Source organism: Populus alba, chromosome 17 (assembly GCF_005239225.2).
Source record: "Populus alba chromosome 17, ASM523922v2, whole genome shotgun sequence".
NCBI lineage: Eukaryota > Viridiplantae > Streptophyta > Magnoliopsida > Malpighiales > Salicaceae > Populus > Populus alba.
In genome coordinates, this window is record NC_133300.1 from 16,853,988 (window position 1) to 16,869,097 (window position 15,110).

At 35.6% G+C, this 15,110-nt stretch overlaps 3 protein-coding genes across 9 annotated transcripts; 1 reads left to right on the top strand and 2 right to left on the bottom strand.

Annotated features, from left to right (window-relative positions):
- The first annotated feature begins 99 nt into the window (after window positions 1-99).
- On the top strand, window positions 100-2,749 carry LOC118029677 (membrane protein PM19L-like). The gene is made up of 4 exons (XM_035033577.2): window positions 100-1,121; window positions 1,214-1,391; window positions 1,757-1,805; window positions 1,952-2,749. Exons 1-4 carry the CDS (start codon window positions 986-988, stop codon window positions 2,120-2,122), a joined length of 534 nt encoding a protein of 177 aa, XP_034889468.1. The 5' UTR covers window positions 100-985; the 3' UTR covers window positions 2,123-2,749.
- Window positions 2,750-3,740: 991 nt separating this feature from the next.
- Window positions 3,741-9,504, bottom strand: LOC118029674 (ultraviolet-B receptor UVR8). 7 transcript variants are annotated; one of them, XM_073405731.1, is made up of 13 exons: window positions 9,349-9,504; window positions 9,111-9,255; window positions 8,627-8,737; window positions 8,413-8,473; window positions 7,960-8,177; window positions 7,453-7,538; window positions 7,088-7,289; window positions 6,440-6,493; window positions 5,782-5,895; window positions 5,010-5,066; window positions 4,346-4,725; window positions 4,159-4,238; window positions 3,741-3,999 (listed from the first exon to the last, which is right to left on the bottom strand). In XM_073405731.1, exons 1-11 carry the CDS (start codon window positions 9,375-9,377, stop codon window positions 4,525-4,527), a joined length of 1,278 nt encoding a protein of 425 aa, XP_073261832.1. In that variant the 5' UTR covers window positions 9,378-9,504; the 3' UTR covers window positions 3,741-3,999; window positions 4,159-4,238; window positions 4,346-4,524. The 7 variants fall into 7 exon arrangements, with proteins under 7 accessions (XP_073261832.1, XP_073261830.1, XP_073261834.1 ...); XM_073405729.1 differs by having other exon boundaries at window positions 4,159-4,241; XM_073405733.1 differs by having other exon boundaries at window positions 3,741-4,241; window positions 7,960-8,078.
- A 1,472-nt stretch (window positions 9,505-10,976) lies between these two features.
- LOC118029750 (14-3-3-like protein) lies at window positions 10,977-14,729 on the bottom strand. Its single transcript, XM_035033674.2, has 5 exons — window positions 14,564-14,729; window positions 13,080-13,593; window positions 12,826-12,948; window positions 11,856-11,972; window positions 10,977-11,283 (listed from the first exon to the last, which is right to left on the bottom strand). The coding sequence occupies exons 2-5, from the start codon at window positions 13,563-13,565 to the stop codon at window positions 11,221-11,223; spliced, it is 789 nt and encodes a 262-aa protein (XP_034889565.1). The 5' UTR covers window positions 13,566-13,593; window positions 14,564-14,729; the 3' UTR covers window positions 10,977-11,220.
- Window positions 14,730-15,110: the final 381 nt, after the last annotated feature.

The window sequence follows — 15,110 nt, forward strand, 5'->3', positions numbered from 1 at the left end:
TATAGTGGAATTTCAAAATTCTGAAACCATATATCAAATGGGACTGTGTTGTACCAAATTCCATGTCACTTCTCCAATCAGTAGTTCGTGGTCAGGTGGCCATTAACTGAAGTTTGTAGAAATTAACCATCTATGCGATTGTTCCTGCCTAGCTCACTAAACAAGCTAACCCTACAAAATTCACTACATTTGGCTTACCAGGATTTGAATTTTCGGTCAAAGCTTCACTGTATGCATCGCATTACTGCAGTTCGTAACTCAAAATACTGTCAGGTCATATAGCAATACCCATGCTTAATTAAATCCCTGAGGTCCCCCATGCATCCTTTGTCACTGAGACCACTCAAAAGGAAAAAAAAAAAAAAACTTGCCTTCTTGTTTATTCTGTGAATGTGTAAAAGAAAAGGACAGTGAAAAAAATATAATTTATTTTAAAAAAGAGCATGTTACTGTTAGGACAGAAGAGTTGGCTTCAATCTTGGTCCCCTGTGACATGAGCTGCTGTCTACTGTGGCCTTGTGTATGTCTCAAACGTGTCACGTCTTTTTCTCTTGATTTCCTTTTGTAGTGGATTTTTCTTTGATGTTCTTTTGAGGGTCAGTCAATGACGAGTGCCCTAGTACATTCTATCCCCTTCTAGTCCTATTACATCACCAGTAAATAAATCAATGCGAATCTCTTTAAAAAGTAACTACTTCCAGAAGGCAGAAGATAAAGCTGGAACTAATCTTTGGAACCTCAACAAGCTCTTTGTGTTTGTTTACATGTATCCAAACAATCCCCATATGTCCCTCCACGTTTAAGACCCTGCATCCTTCCGCAAACACACACCAGCGAGGTCAGGTTCCCACGTTAAGGGCCACGTAAACCCTAACCGTTTTTTCACCAACATTAACAAAACCCCTCAAGCCCTTCTCTTTCTGAGATTACTCTGAAGAGCGCGTTTTTTGGATTTGAATAAAAGCTCGGATTTTGAGTGGTCTTGATGATGGCTGTTGGAAGGGATAGTAAAGATTTAATAGGTCCACTTTTAGCAGTGAACCTGGTATTTTTTCTCATTATGCTTGGGCTAGCAGGTTGGTCAGTTGACAAATACATCAATGGTGAACAGAATCACCCACGTAAGTGCTCTAGATCTTTAATCTGCAGTTCTTTTGTTCTTGAGATACCAATTAGTGCTAGCTTGGGTCTGACACTTTTATGCTATTTTCAGATTTGGGTGGCAATCCAGCAACAATCTTCATGTTGATGTATGCACTGATAAGTGGGGTAAGTGGTGTTAGTTCAATGCTTGTTGGGTTTGTCCATCTTCGTGCATGGAGAAATGATAGTTTAGCAAGTGCAAGTGCCATGGCAATCATTTCTTGGGCTATTACTGCCCTTGCTTTTGGGTATGTTCTCTCTGGCTAAAATTGAGCCTGAACATTGCACTTCTGAAGTACAATTGTATTTGCTTTCAAAAATAAAATTTCTCTGATTTCTTTTGCAAATCATCGAGACTTTGGCAGTGTTTAGGATGTTAGTGGCAAGGGGATTTCTTTTAACTCTACAAATACTTCGTTGGAGGCTTGGGATGGAGTTGGATAACTTTTTGATGATGAATCCTGTATAAGTTACTTTTACAGAAAGAAACTGTATATAGAATACATTTAAGAATCTGTATTTCACTTATTCTTTTGTTGTTAATTCAAGTAACATTGATCAAATTAAATATGATTATACTCTCTATCTGATCTGATTGAGTTTCTTGTTGTAGATTTGAATGCAAGCAAATTTTATTAGGAGGGCACAGAGGAGAAAGATTGGTAAGAACTCTAAAGTGGATAGTTTATGTTAGCCATCTACTCTCCTAAGGAAGTATTTTCTGAGACTTTGGCTAAAAGAAGAGCTAGAAAAGCTCTCCTATATTGCTACCTTATCACTACCATAATAACTGGTAATGTGCATGCAGAAAACTTTGGAAGCACTGATTATAATATCACTCCTAAGTCAGTTCCTGTATGTGGTGGTTCTCCACGCTGGGTTTTTCAGGATCAGATACGGACCTGTTTACCATAATTATGGCAGTGATTCTGTCGGCGACATCCCCGTGGGCAATGAGCCACATATGTCTAGCACCTGAGCATGAAAGCTCTGGCATGTCTCTGTTTATGTGTATCAAACTTGCAGAACCTACGTTTCTTACTACTACATGCTTGTGCTGAGCCATGTCCAAGACATTCAATTATAGTGTCAGAAGGAAATACAATCAAGAATCTGATATAGTATGGTTGCTCAAATAATACAAGAATTTTTTTCTGCCAAGTGGACCTTTTGATTTATTCATATACTTGGAGACAATCAAGCATCAGCTAATCAAAATATTGAAACATCATCAGATGTATAAAAAATCTCGGATGTACCTAAGAGGAGTTATCATTTACTAAAAGTGACAGGTGAATGGTATACTTACAGCAGCAACACAGAATTTGCTATCACCAACTTCTGAAAGAATTGTCATGGCGAGGGACTTGGTTAACCCCTGGTCATAAGTAACAAGAAGATATGAAAACTAAGCATGGTGACAGTAAAATTTTGAGTTAAAGAGAGATAGTTAATTGAGTTCATGATCATACCTGTTATGCGAGGAGGCTCATTTTCGCCAGGATGCAGAATCTGGCAGGTAGAAGATGGTAGAGAAAATAGAGAGAAAAATAATCAGATAGCTTTATTCTGGGGCACTTTGCTTGATCATAAATGTTCACTGGGAAGACAGACTTAATTAAGACATCATTTGCTTGATCATAAACGACTACCAAAACATTAAAGAATAGAATGGTTAGGTTAATTTGTCGAAAGCAGAAAGTACTGCTGGTTGATTTTATATAGTTAATGCTCATAAAGAAATCTCGTGTACAAGGAATCTCCAAATTGTAACACTTGTTTAATTATATTTGCCTGTAAAGTTTGACCTCTTTCATTTTGGCTTCTGATATCTCTGCGATGTAATATTTGAGCAATGATATAAATCACAAGGAAAGTAAGTTGTAGCTTATGCTTTGGAGATTTAAAACCTTATAAACATTAATTAGGAGCAATTTATATCTTCGTATAAGAACTTGGAATGCTAGTGAGGAAGTAAGTATCTGAGTAAGGCTACCTTCTCCTACATCCAAGTCCTTATTTCCCAGATATTCTCATCATAATGAACCAGAAACTAATTTACACGATCAAGTTTTATCAGCAAAAGATTGCAACGTGTTCATTTGTCCTGTAATATTTTCATCTGGTATCCCCATTTTTTTTTTTTTGTAAGAAATGTATCATTTGCACCACCCTATATCCCTTCTCCCCAAACAAGGCTTTCAATAAATAGGGCGTGCCTTGCGGTCCGTGATCATCAATATTAGTAGGCAGAAGAATTTGAACTGAATACCGCAGAGAGAGCATCAATATTTCCTATGTTGGTTTGTAAATATTAATAATACATTTCCTATAATGCTTCAGGTTCCAAATTTCCTATATTGTTCTGCACTTGCATGCATGGCTGCCTCCCACCGTCAACATCGTATATTTACCTCAATTACGCTCCGTTACCGAGCAACAATTCTCTGTTTTTCTGCTGTGTTTTAATTTCTAAATTTAATTTATAATTCGCAGCTTCGTGGACATTTTCTGTTTTTTGCTTGCATGTTGTTTCCGGACAATAATTCCTTTTCTATTTCTATTAATACTTGCTCCTCGTATTTTATATATATATATAAAAAAAATCCGCTTTATTTGTGTCACCTTCTCTAATATTTTTCAGGGGAAAACAACCCAAAGAAACCAGAAACTCCTCCCACACAAATAGTTGAATCCCGCCCTGCAGCTGCCAAGGGAGCGGCCAGACATACAACTTCAAGCAAAGAGACATTCTACGTCATGCCTGAGAGGACGATCATGATGCCGCCGCCGCACCAAGGGGACATATATACGAGTCTTTTTTAATGCACCGTGCACATGCAATATCGAAAGAACCTACAAATCCCAGCGAGGGGTCGCTCTTTTTAGCTTGTAGAAAAGAGATAAAACCCTTGGTTTTTCAGCTTCATACTGATTGATTATTAGCTAGAATTGCACAGAAAATCATGATGTGCATCCTTAGTCGATAAAACTTGATGTTTTACCGATACATACCTACTTTCCTTTTAGATTATACCATGCAATTCTCTTCCTTGTTATGTCGATGTTGAATTGTTGTGTGCGTGTACATAGAACTGCTAGAGAGATGTAAGAAGGCATGAAGTCAGGTTGATAGCGCCGAAAGCTAGGTTGAAGATTTCATCACTAGAAGGACAGTATTCAATTAATAGTTATCACTTACTAGTCACCAGAATGCTTGAAATCCATGGCCCAGACATGAAAATCGAACAGCTCTTCCTGTAAGTAATGTGGCAAAGTCCCGATCACCAGGAAGTAATACAGACAATTATCCTACGTTAATGTGCTCTGCGTTGGTCTTGCATTGTCTAGTTCAGAATTGTAGACACAATCATGTCATATCTATTTAGAATCACCAGTGTGCCATTCCACAATGGCCAAGGTATGGCGACCACCACTAGCAACAAGTTTAGCAATCCAGCGTCCCTCATCTCCACTTTCACTGAGATTTTTAGGAGGTGGGATGTCTGTTGGCACTTCCATTGGTTGGCCTGTAGTCACCTTCCTCCCATATCCAAGTCGTCCATGGTCACCTCGACCAAACTGCCAGAAAAACCGGTCAGTATACATTACTGGTCAATATTAAAACAAAAGTCATTAGCTAAGAAAGTGGTTGAAATGCCAGTATCTATACCTATGTAAGTTTTTTTAAGCGTTCATGGAGTCAATTATATTAAGAGGCAGTGACATAATAAAAATACATGGATGAGGAATATAGGAATCAGCCTCTATGATTCTGCCAGTGAAAGGTGAATACAAGGAAGAATAAAAACTGCACTCCAACCATATATCATGCCATTGGAATAGAAAGAGCTGATTATACTTACTGTATACATCCGTCCATCACGTGTCAATGCAACTGAATGAGTCCCGCCACAAGATACCTGGATCACCGATAAATCAGTTCAATCTTGAACCAAGTGAGGATATTAGACTGGTTAACCATAGCATGCTAAAAAAATAGTAACAATTCAAATTTATCTCTGTTAGAATCAATTCCAATAATGAGAATTGCCATGACAAACACAAATATGGGCTGCAAATATTGGGCATCACTACAAATTATATTAAAAAAACGCAAGACTTGCAAGTCATCATCAAACATTTCTCAGAGCTCCTACATCTCCTTGCAAGGGTTGATTGAAAACCTGTTGCCATACTTGATTAAGTGCTCTTAATTACAGTATTACTATTAACAATATACTAAGATGGCTGGAAATACGCATCCAAAACTCCAGTGAAAATGGGCCCCACAAATGAGTGAGCATGTAATCCAGTCATTTACTTTGTAGAAATGGTTCCCCACCATTTCAAGTCCAGGTTTAGTTTCAAGTTTAAGCAAAATTTACCAAACGCTCACAATCCTCAAAAAGAACGAACATCTTTTAATATACTATGGGCACAAGCGATGATCTTTATCAACCGATATAAATGAGCATTTTCGTACATATATGCCTTATCCTTTGGAACTTGCTATTTTACAATCCTCTAATACACCAAGACAAGCAAAAGGAAGCCAAATAATTTGTAATATATACAAAAGTGCAATTAAGAACTTCCAAGAGTACCCAAAAGCATATGGCACAATGTTGATAATACCTGAACAATGTCCTCCCCTACTAAAAGATTAACCCTTTGGGGAACCATTTTACTGCTCTTGTCATTATCTCCAAAACCCAACCTTCCATGTTCACCTCTTCCCCAGCCATACACCTGCAAAAGAAGGCACGGGTATTATGCAAGAAGTTATTTTCATCTCATATATTAAAGACAAAGAAAACCAGATTAGGTGACGTAGCATAAGCGACACGGCAAGTAAGACCTGATTCTCCTTAAAAACAAAATTACAAGGAAGCTAGATTTATTCTCAGAGCATATTATTAATGGAGAGGTATGTCTGTGATTTCGAATAAGAAAAATCCAATTCAAGCATCGTGAAAAAATCTGAGAGGAGAAGGGGGAATAAAGCCTCAAGGCCAATAGCTAAAAGCAAAACTTTAACTTAAAATACAACCATTTCAAGAAAAATAAGTGTGGATTTTCAGATCCTAAGCTAGGAAAGTTCTGCCACTTAAAATTCTAGTACAGTTGAATAACAAAAATGATACAAACAAATGAATAAAACAATAAGCTCAAGATGTAAAAAATAAAATAGAACAAACTTCTTGCTATTTGCAGTCGTGCACTAGAACAAGTCATAAAAATGACAAGCATGTAGTCAACTTATGAAACTTTTATATTCAAAGAGCATATTTACCTCCCCATCATCAGTCAATGCAGTAGAATGCCATCCACCAGCAGCAATATCAACCTAGACATACACTCAGGCTATTGTAGATATGAAAATGAAATTAAGCACAAAATGTCTAAAGTTTTAACAATAAAGAAAACTCATTCTATATCACCAACATTAACAATCAAAATCTAGAGTGTAAGCCTCCATTAGAAGTTAACAAGTTGCTGGACATCTTTAAAATGCAGATTCTCTGCATCACCAAGGTTTGAACACAGATCTTTACCGCTTTTATAAGCTTTAATATCTGCAGAACTAAATTGAAAAGTGATACCTTGATCATGCCAAGGCACTATACATAAGGCCACTCTCACCCTGGATGATGCTGATCTTTTCAGAGAAATGTTCCAAACAACCAATTATAGAAAACAGGCATATTTTCCAAGGATTTATTCAGGTAATCTGGGAAAAAGGATTTTCACAAAAGAAAAAAAAAAGCAGCAGCAGCAACAACAATTGTGAACCCAATCATCAATAAAATCATAACACTTTAGAAGCCACGTGTTCAGATCAATTTTATTTGAGAAACTGTATTATGCAAGTAACCATGCCTAGTGAAATGGAAGGGAAAAAATCATCAAATGTCAAGGGACTTAAGAATGTGATACAAACCAAAGTGAGACCAGAAAGTCCTTGGACAGTAATAGGTTGAGATCTTGGCTGGGTATCACCGGTTCCAAGCTGTCCATATTCATTATTACCCCAAGCCCATAAAGTTCCATCTTCTTGAAGAGCTAAATTATGAAATGCACCAACTGCAATGAGCCTCACTCTTTCAAGGCCTTGTACACGCACAGGGACAGATATCTGCTTTCTGCAAATAAGTAAACAATGTGAGCAATGAATATACATTAAAACAGCTACAATACGAGGACATGACAAGCTATAAATACAAGTACACTTCCAAAGCATGTAGCATGGACAAGAAACAGGGATATCTAAAAACATAATTGACAGTTAAGTCAAGGAAACTGTACATGTCTCCAGGAGGCCATGGTTGACCCCAGCTCCATACATGCCCTTCACGTGTGAGAACCACAGAGTGAGTACCCCCAGCAGCTACCTAACATATCAGCAGTTAGAGCAGACAGAAAACCGATATTCAAATTTAACATACAAGTGCAATATTCAAATGCAGTAGTTCGCATGCTAGTCTCAAAGTGGTGTGATGCATACAGCTGATACTTATGGCTTACATCTCAATAAGTAAGACGCCACCAGCAGAAAAATATGGATTCCAAAACTATAATTAATCTATTTCCACATTAAGAAGAAAAAAGTAACATGCTGTAATATATTTTAAAGGGCCAGGATTACAACTCATGCATTATTAGACCATTCTTAAGTATTCATGTCACCCTAATGTTATCTGTCAACCTTCTTGAGTTGACTTATTATTAACTCACTGAGAAATACCTTGAAAAATATGTTAACCATCCTCTTCTATGTATTCATGGGAGAGAGAATAGAATCCAAAAAATCACCTGGCGAACTACAAGTTTTGATGCACAACATTGGGGAATGACTATATCCCTTCTCAAAGGCCTCCCAGTGTCATCTTTCCTCTCGGGTTCTTCACCACACTGGCCATATTCATTTCCACCTACATTTGTCCAAGATACATCATATTTAGATTCATCATTCATCACAAGTGACATCCCCACTAGTCCTTCCACAGGTATGCAAACAATGAGCAACCTAACTACAATCACAAGAAAGAATAGCATAAAAAGTAATGAACATGAGTCATGATTCATCCAAAAATGATCATTGCATTTCCTGCAACTCTTTTCTTACATACAGCAATGAACCAAACCAAGCAACATTACTCGGATAGGAGAAGAAAAATGATCCTGACATCTCAATGATTCATTCTCATAAGCTGATGATGGGATGATTAATAAGAGAAAGGAAATTAAAAAGGGACCATTGCATACCCCAAGCATAAGCACGTCCTTGATCATCAACAGCCAAACAATGCCATCCACCAATTGCTGCCTAAAAATCAAGAAACCCAAAAACCAAACATTAGAAGAAAAATGATTAACATTCACAAACACACATACAGACCAGTCCTCGCATAACCAAAGGAAAACATAGTTACAATGGTTTTAAAAAACTAATAATAATTAAACAAAGAAAAACTATTACCTGAACAATGTTGACATTAGCAAGATCCTTGACCTGGCTAGGAATGTTCTCAGTCTTGGTCTCCGGTGGATGCCCTAATGTCCCTCTTTGGTTCCAACCCCAAGTAAACAACTAGCAACATCAATCAAAACATTTTTTTTTATCCCCATTTATCTAGACACACTAATAAACAAACAAATACTCAACAATTCATTCAAGTTGATCATCTTTATTTTTTTTAATCTTGGCTCGAATCCAAATCAATTATCAATAACTCATTTAATTACTTTAATCCAAATAAATTTAAGTTTTATTTCGCTAAAATTTTTAACTACTTTAACCGTCAGAAACTTAAAGGAGTCAAAATTAAAAACTTTACTATAACAAGAAGTAAAAAAAAATCTGAACTTTCAATCAAAAAACTTAAATCAATTACTCTTTTTTAACCATATATACTAGCATTTCCTTTCACAGTTAAGAAAGAGAAGGGTAAGAAAAGAGAAACCTTGCCGTCATCACAAATGGCCAGAGAGTTGCGGCTTCCAGCAACAACAGAGCGAACTTTGTAAGGTTCAAGAGCTTTGACAATGCAAACCCATTCTTTTTCTTCGTTATTTCCTATCCCTAGTTGTCCATCCTCACCTGATCCCCTGTTTGTTATTTCACAAACAAAATTAAACCAAAAACACTTCCATCATAATTTTAATGCAGTTAAGAGTCGGTGAGAGAGATAGAGTAGTTACCAGGCAATCACAGAGGACTCAGTTGCCATTAGAAATGGAGAAGCTTGGGGTGTCTTACCCCCTGTACTAAAAAACTTGAGAAAGTTGGTGAAGGTTATCTTGTTTTTACTTTTTCATTTCCCTCTTTTTTTTTCATTTAATTTTGTACTTATCTCTCTCTCTCTCTCTCCCCCCAATTTGTTTTCCAACAATAATCCGATTTTTTTTTTTTACTGATAAACTAATCAAATTGAAACAATTTTGACATAGTTTTTTTTTAAATTTAGATAAGAGTTTAATTAATAAGTTTTTTATATTAATTTCATTTATTTTTTCTTAATTTTATCATTGAATTTATTTTTTACTTATGAACTTAAATTTTTTTTTACCTGTAAATCAAGTTATTTTTAATTAATAAAGTCAATTAGTTTATTTGAAACAATTCATATACAGTTTTATTTTCAACTTGAATTGTCAAAATGTTAGGTTGTGAAGTTTTTTTTTATCAATTTTATTTTTATTTTTTAATTTTATCCTCAAAATTTTTTATCGGTTAAGTTAACTAAATCATATTTAACTAATTCTCACGTAATTTTATTTTAAATCCAAGCTAAATAAATAGTTATATCAAGAGATTTCAAAATTTATGTTAGGTTTAATAAAAATATTAAATAGTTTTCTACAACTTATATGTATCTTTTATTATATTAAAAAAACTAATCTAATCAGCATCATGGATTTATAAACTAGTTTATATTATATTAAAAAGGGGAGGTTTTTAAAGAGTTTTTTTTTTTTTTTTTTAGGTTAGTGGCGGTAATGGGATTGGGGCATGGTAACAATGGGAGGTTTTTAAAGTTTTTATTTTTTTATTTTTTTTTTATTTTTTAGGTTACTAGGGGCAGTGGGATTGAGGTATGGTATAAAACTCCTCCAGCTCAATTAGTTGATTAAGAAATTTAGACTAATTAAGAATCATGCTGAATTTAAAAAATACGTTGGAACGTATTTTATATATTTGAATTATGCTAGTTAATTTAAATTTTAGATTATTATTTTTTTAGATTAATTAAGAATCGTGTTGAAATTGAATATAAGAATTTGGTTGGAATATATATATATATATATATGTTTAAATTGAGTATACTGAATTATTTTTAATATAAGGTTGCAATTTGATCTAAATGTTATTTAGTAAAATCTGATAAAATTGAGGTTTTACGCGAATTGGATTCGACAGCGGTCCACTCACTCCCTAGAAGAGTCATGGGAGGATCCAAGAAAGTGGATATGAACAAACGATGACGTTTCTTCTTCTTTTTTAAGACTTGAATTGTCTTCTCTTCACAACCACTGCGCTCCAACGCAATGCGGTTCTAGAATCTAGAGGAACTCCGACGTGGATGCTGATGTTTGGAAAAAAAAATTAATTTTTATTTAGAATATATTAAAATAATATTCATTTTTATTTTTTAAAATTTATTTTTTACATTTAGATACCCAAACAATTTAAAAATAAAAAAATAATTTAAAATAAAAAAGATTTTCAACAAATGCGAACCAGCAATTTGCTCCACTTAGGTCTTATGACAACTTAAAATATAGAAAACAATGGTCGAACAATGACATCACATGGCAGGGCCACAGTATGCATTCAAACCAGATCCGAGGATATATATAAAAATAAATAAAAATGATAAACACCAACAGAGATTGTAGGCATCGATACTAAAAACTTGATAATCTGTCGGTACCTTTCAATCCCAAGTACTGTTTAGCAGGACACTCAAGGCTATAAAATTCATTAAAACATCCAGCTACAACAACCCAAATGGCGTCTGTAAATGTCACGAGATAGAAGTACAGAGTGCATATCCTATGAGCTGAACTTCATCACTGCGGCCCATCGCCTGATTCACGTTTTGATGCTTCCTTGATCTCATCCCCAGCATCATCCTAAAATTTGAAAAAATGAACACAATGAGCATATAACCAGCAGACCAATACGTCACAAGCAGTTGCTCATGCATAAGCAAGATCAGGTCACGGCCACCTGGGACCGTTTCTGATATCAGAAAACTTGATTTTCTGTTTCGTTTCGGTCTCTCACGAGATGCCAATAACCTCAAACAACGATGAATTATGATAGAAAGAGACCTAAACATGCCACCGTATGACATTGGTGACAATAATATCGATATCATGCATAATTTCCATTTGAACTTGAAATTAAAACACTTTGTTGGCAGTCCAATCAAGTAGTAGTTTTAACATGCGAAGAGCAAAGCATATAATGTTCTTAAGAATATGCAATGTGCGAAATGCATTATTATGCTGCACATATAGCATATAATTCCAGGACAGGATTTGATTATTTTGTAATCTGAAACGAGAATGGTTCAACCGCGTCACGGCCAACCGAATATCAACATGAAACACATGTAATTAAATGCATGCTTGCATAGATGCACACATGGGTTGTGCAAGCTTGTACAAATACAGAGGGGGGGTGAGAGAGAGAGAGAGACCGTGATATCAGAAGTCCAGAGTGTCAGATTGTCACGGAGAAGTTGCATGATCAATGTGCTGTCCTTGTAAGACTCCTCGCCCAAAGTATCCAGCTCGGAAATAGCCTCATCAAAAGCCTGACCAAATAAAGTATATTTTAGGGATGTCAAGAGGGCCAACAGATTGGTCAATGACTTGCATGCAATCGAGGATATGGACCTTAAGGACTGAATAGGTATCATCTTATCTTTAGGAAAACAAGGTCTTGTCAACTAGGTCTTATATTAATTCGGATCAAATTGAACATAAAAGAACAAATGTACTACTATGAAGTATGAACCAATTACTGATTGTGTGTTTAGTATTGTGATGCGAGATGCTTTTCAAAAATGATTTTTGCTTGAAAATATATGAAAACAAAAATTCAGATTTTTTTAAAAAAATTTGACACTCAAAACCATTAAAAAAAATCAATTTGAAGCCTTTTTCAAGCCAAACAAAAAAGGTGCCTTGGTAATACAAAAGGCAAAAAGCAAGATTTCACTAATATGTAAAAGTATTTAGTAAATTGAAGAAGAGAGGACAAAAACATTCTCTCAATAAACAACGACCAATCAAAGATGTCAACCCTATGGACAGATATATAGTTACATTTAAGGGAGAGACCAAATGTCCCGGCATCAATGCTTCACACCAAAACCAACTTTCAGCAATACAATTTGCATAAAATAATTGACACCAAAACTACCAAGGCACTCAAACGTTTAACTTCCATCAAGTTCGAAGCTAAAATCCAATTAGATGCCAGTTATAAAATTCACTAATTAAGCTAATCTGAATAAGAGAAATATAATCATCTCAATAAAGAAAAACATAAATCACTTCCTTTTACTCAAAATAATGAAAACTAAGCAGAAGAATATGAATTTCGCAACTTGCCTAAACATAGAGGCAGATAAAGGCCAATTGATAAGGTATGCAAGGAAGTACCTGCTTAGCAAGACTGCAAGCACGATCAGGAGAGTTAAGGATCTCATAGTAGAAGACAGAGAAGTTAAGTGCAAGCCCCAGCCTTATTGGGTGGGTAGGAGCCAGTTCAGAAAGAGCAATATCCTGCAACAAACAAAACATAAGCAAAATGAGCATCAAAATAATAGCTGCACCTATAAACCACAACAACAATGATAACTATACAACTTAACAATAACAATAACAGGCAACATGCCGGCACATCCAGGACCCACCTGAGCAGACTTGTAAGACAACAAAGTGCTCTCAGCAGCTTCCTTCCTCTCAGCCCCGGTCTTAAACTCGGCAAGATACCTGTGATAATCACCCTTCATCTTGAGGTAAAATACCTTGGACTCAGCAGCTGAGGCAGAGGGAACAAGATGTGTCTCAAGGAGGCTCAAGATTCCGTCACAGATCTTGCAGAGCTCAGCTTCGATCTTTCCCCTATACTCCTTGATGATTGTGACATGATCTTCATTTCCCCTACTCTCTTCCTTCTGCTCAATGGAAGAGATGATCCTCCATGAAGCCCTCCTAGCTCCAATCACATTTTTGTAGGCCACGGAGAGCAAGTTCCTTTCCTCCATGGTTAGCTCCTCATTATCGACTGTCTTCGCAACTTTCTCCATAAACTCCACCATTTCTTCATAACGTTCTGCCTGTTCAGCCAACTTGGCCATGTAAACATTCTCTTCACGTGATGATTCAGTTGGAGACATCCTTTATATATCAAACTAAAAGTTACTTCTGCAAGGTGATTCCAAACACAAGTATCATTAGAAAGACCTGAACAACATCAAACTTTAATGCTTACATTTTATTACATAACTAGCTTCCACAGTCATGAATCAACTCTTCCATCAACCACTTAATAACACATCTCAATCCGTTGACTCCTAACTTTTCATCCTTGAGTTAGTGATAATTTACAAAACTTCCCAGCCTTTTACACCTCAAGATTGAATAAAGTTTAGGCAGAGGCACTACTTCCAAAAAACATATTTTCCCAACAATGATCTTCGCTACATTAACAAAACCAAAGCCCCAATTCAAGTTAGAAAACAGATTTCTTAAAGTCTTTTAAAAAGAGAAGTCTCATCATTGCTTTAACAGAAAAAAAATAAAGCCCCAAATAGATCAAAATCACAAATCAGTCACTCAACAAATAACACCCCCCCCCCCAAACCACCAAATTAACAATCAAACATATATTCCTCAACTTCTCCATTATTTTCTCGTTACCAAAACAGATCATATCCATCCATGTGGAAACAACAAAATCACACTGTATCTTGCAAAAAGGTTTCATTTGTCAGAAACTGACCCTCTTAGCCTCAAATTACAAGACCTAATTCAAGTTATTGATTCTTATTTCCTCAGCAAATCGTAAAACCAAATCTGACCCTCTATTTTTAGCATCTCCCAAAAAAAATAAACAAAAAAATCTGCTCTATTTACCCAAATCAACCAAAAAAATTTTTTAAAAAAAAAACTTCATCAAATCTCGGGTACCGAAACACATTAAAATTGAGAAAAATATGATAAATAAAAAATTAGAAACAAACAAATCTCAGCAGATGGATTAAAAACCACAAATAACATAAATCCACAAAAATAACCAAATACAAACCACAGATCTAGCCCTAAAAACCAAAAACAAAGACTGATTAAAGAATCATAAAAAAATCAAATTAAAAAAAAAAAAAAACAACTTTACCGTGGAAAGAGATTTGCAGAGACGGATCTCTCTCTCTCTCTCTCTCTATCTCTCTCTCTCCCTGTGCGTGATGGAAAAGGGGGTATTTTGGGTTTATTAAAAAGGGCGGTCAAGAGGGGAGCGTCCAATGGGAAAGTGACAGGTGTTTGGTGGCGGTGATTTCAGTTTTCTTTTCGGATTTATTGTTTTTGGTAAGGACACGCTGGCGTTGACTGTCAACAGAGTGTTAGTTTATGTAATGACATCTTGAAGACAGAGTGTGTTGTGATTGTGAATAATGTAATTTAACTTTTTTACATATAGTAATTCAATAAAAATAACATTTTAACGAATCATATAATTTTTTTAGTTTTTTAATATTTTTATTTAACAGTTGAAAACCAGCCATTTTAACCGTCGTTGTTCATGGCTTTTCATCTGGCAATCTGTTGGAGATGCCCTAAGGGTTTATCCTCTGTGTGCGTGCACACAATGCACGCGTTCATCTACTTTGAAGATGGTTTAAAAGTGTAAAAGCATCATTTCATGATTGACCAGTGTGTCTGTG

Excerpts from the sequence above, each read along its gene's own strand:
- LOC118029677 (XM_035033577.2), top strand. The coding sequence starts at position 986 with ATGATGGCTGTTGGAAGGGATAGTAAAGATTTAATAGGTCCACTTTTA. Across the intron at positions 1,122-1,213 it reads TGGTGAACAGAATCACCCAC|ATTTGGGTGGCAATCCAGCA; the intron begins GTAAGTGCTCTA and ends TGCTATTTTCAG. Across the intron at positions 1,806-1,951 it reads GGCACAGAGGAGAAAGATTG|AAAACTTTGGAAGCACTGAT; the intron begins GTAAGAACTCTA and ends ATGTGCATGCAG.
- LOC118029674 (XM_073405731.1), bottom strand. The coding sequence starts at position 9,377 with ATGGCAACTGAGTCCTCTGTGATTGCCTG. Across the intron at positions 9,256-9,348 it reads GAGTCCTCTGTGATTGCCTG|GGGATCAGGTGAGGATGGAC; the intron begins GTAACTACTCTA and ends AATAACAAACAG. Across the intron at positions 5,067-5,781 it reads TAGGGGAGGACATTGTTCAG|GTATCTTGTGGCGGGACTCA; the intron begins GTATTATCAACA and ends TCGGTGATCCAG.
- LOC118029750 (XM_035033674.2), bottom strand. The coding sequence starts at position 13,565 with ATGTCTCCAACTGAATCATCACGTGAAGAGAATGTTTACATGGCCAAG. Across the intron at positions 12,949-13,079 it reads TGTCTTACAAGTCTGCTCAG|GATATTGCTCTTTCTGAACT; the intron begins GTGGGTCCTGGA and ends TGTTTGTTGCAG. Across the intron at positions 11,973-12,825 it reads CTTGCAGTCTTGCTAAGCAG|GCTTTTGATGAGGCTATTTC; the intron begins GTACTTCCTTGC and ends TTATTTGGTCAG.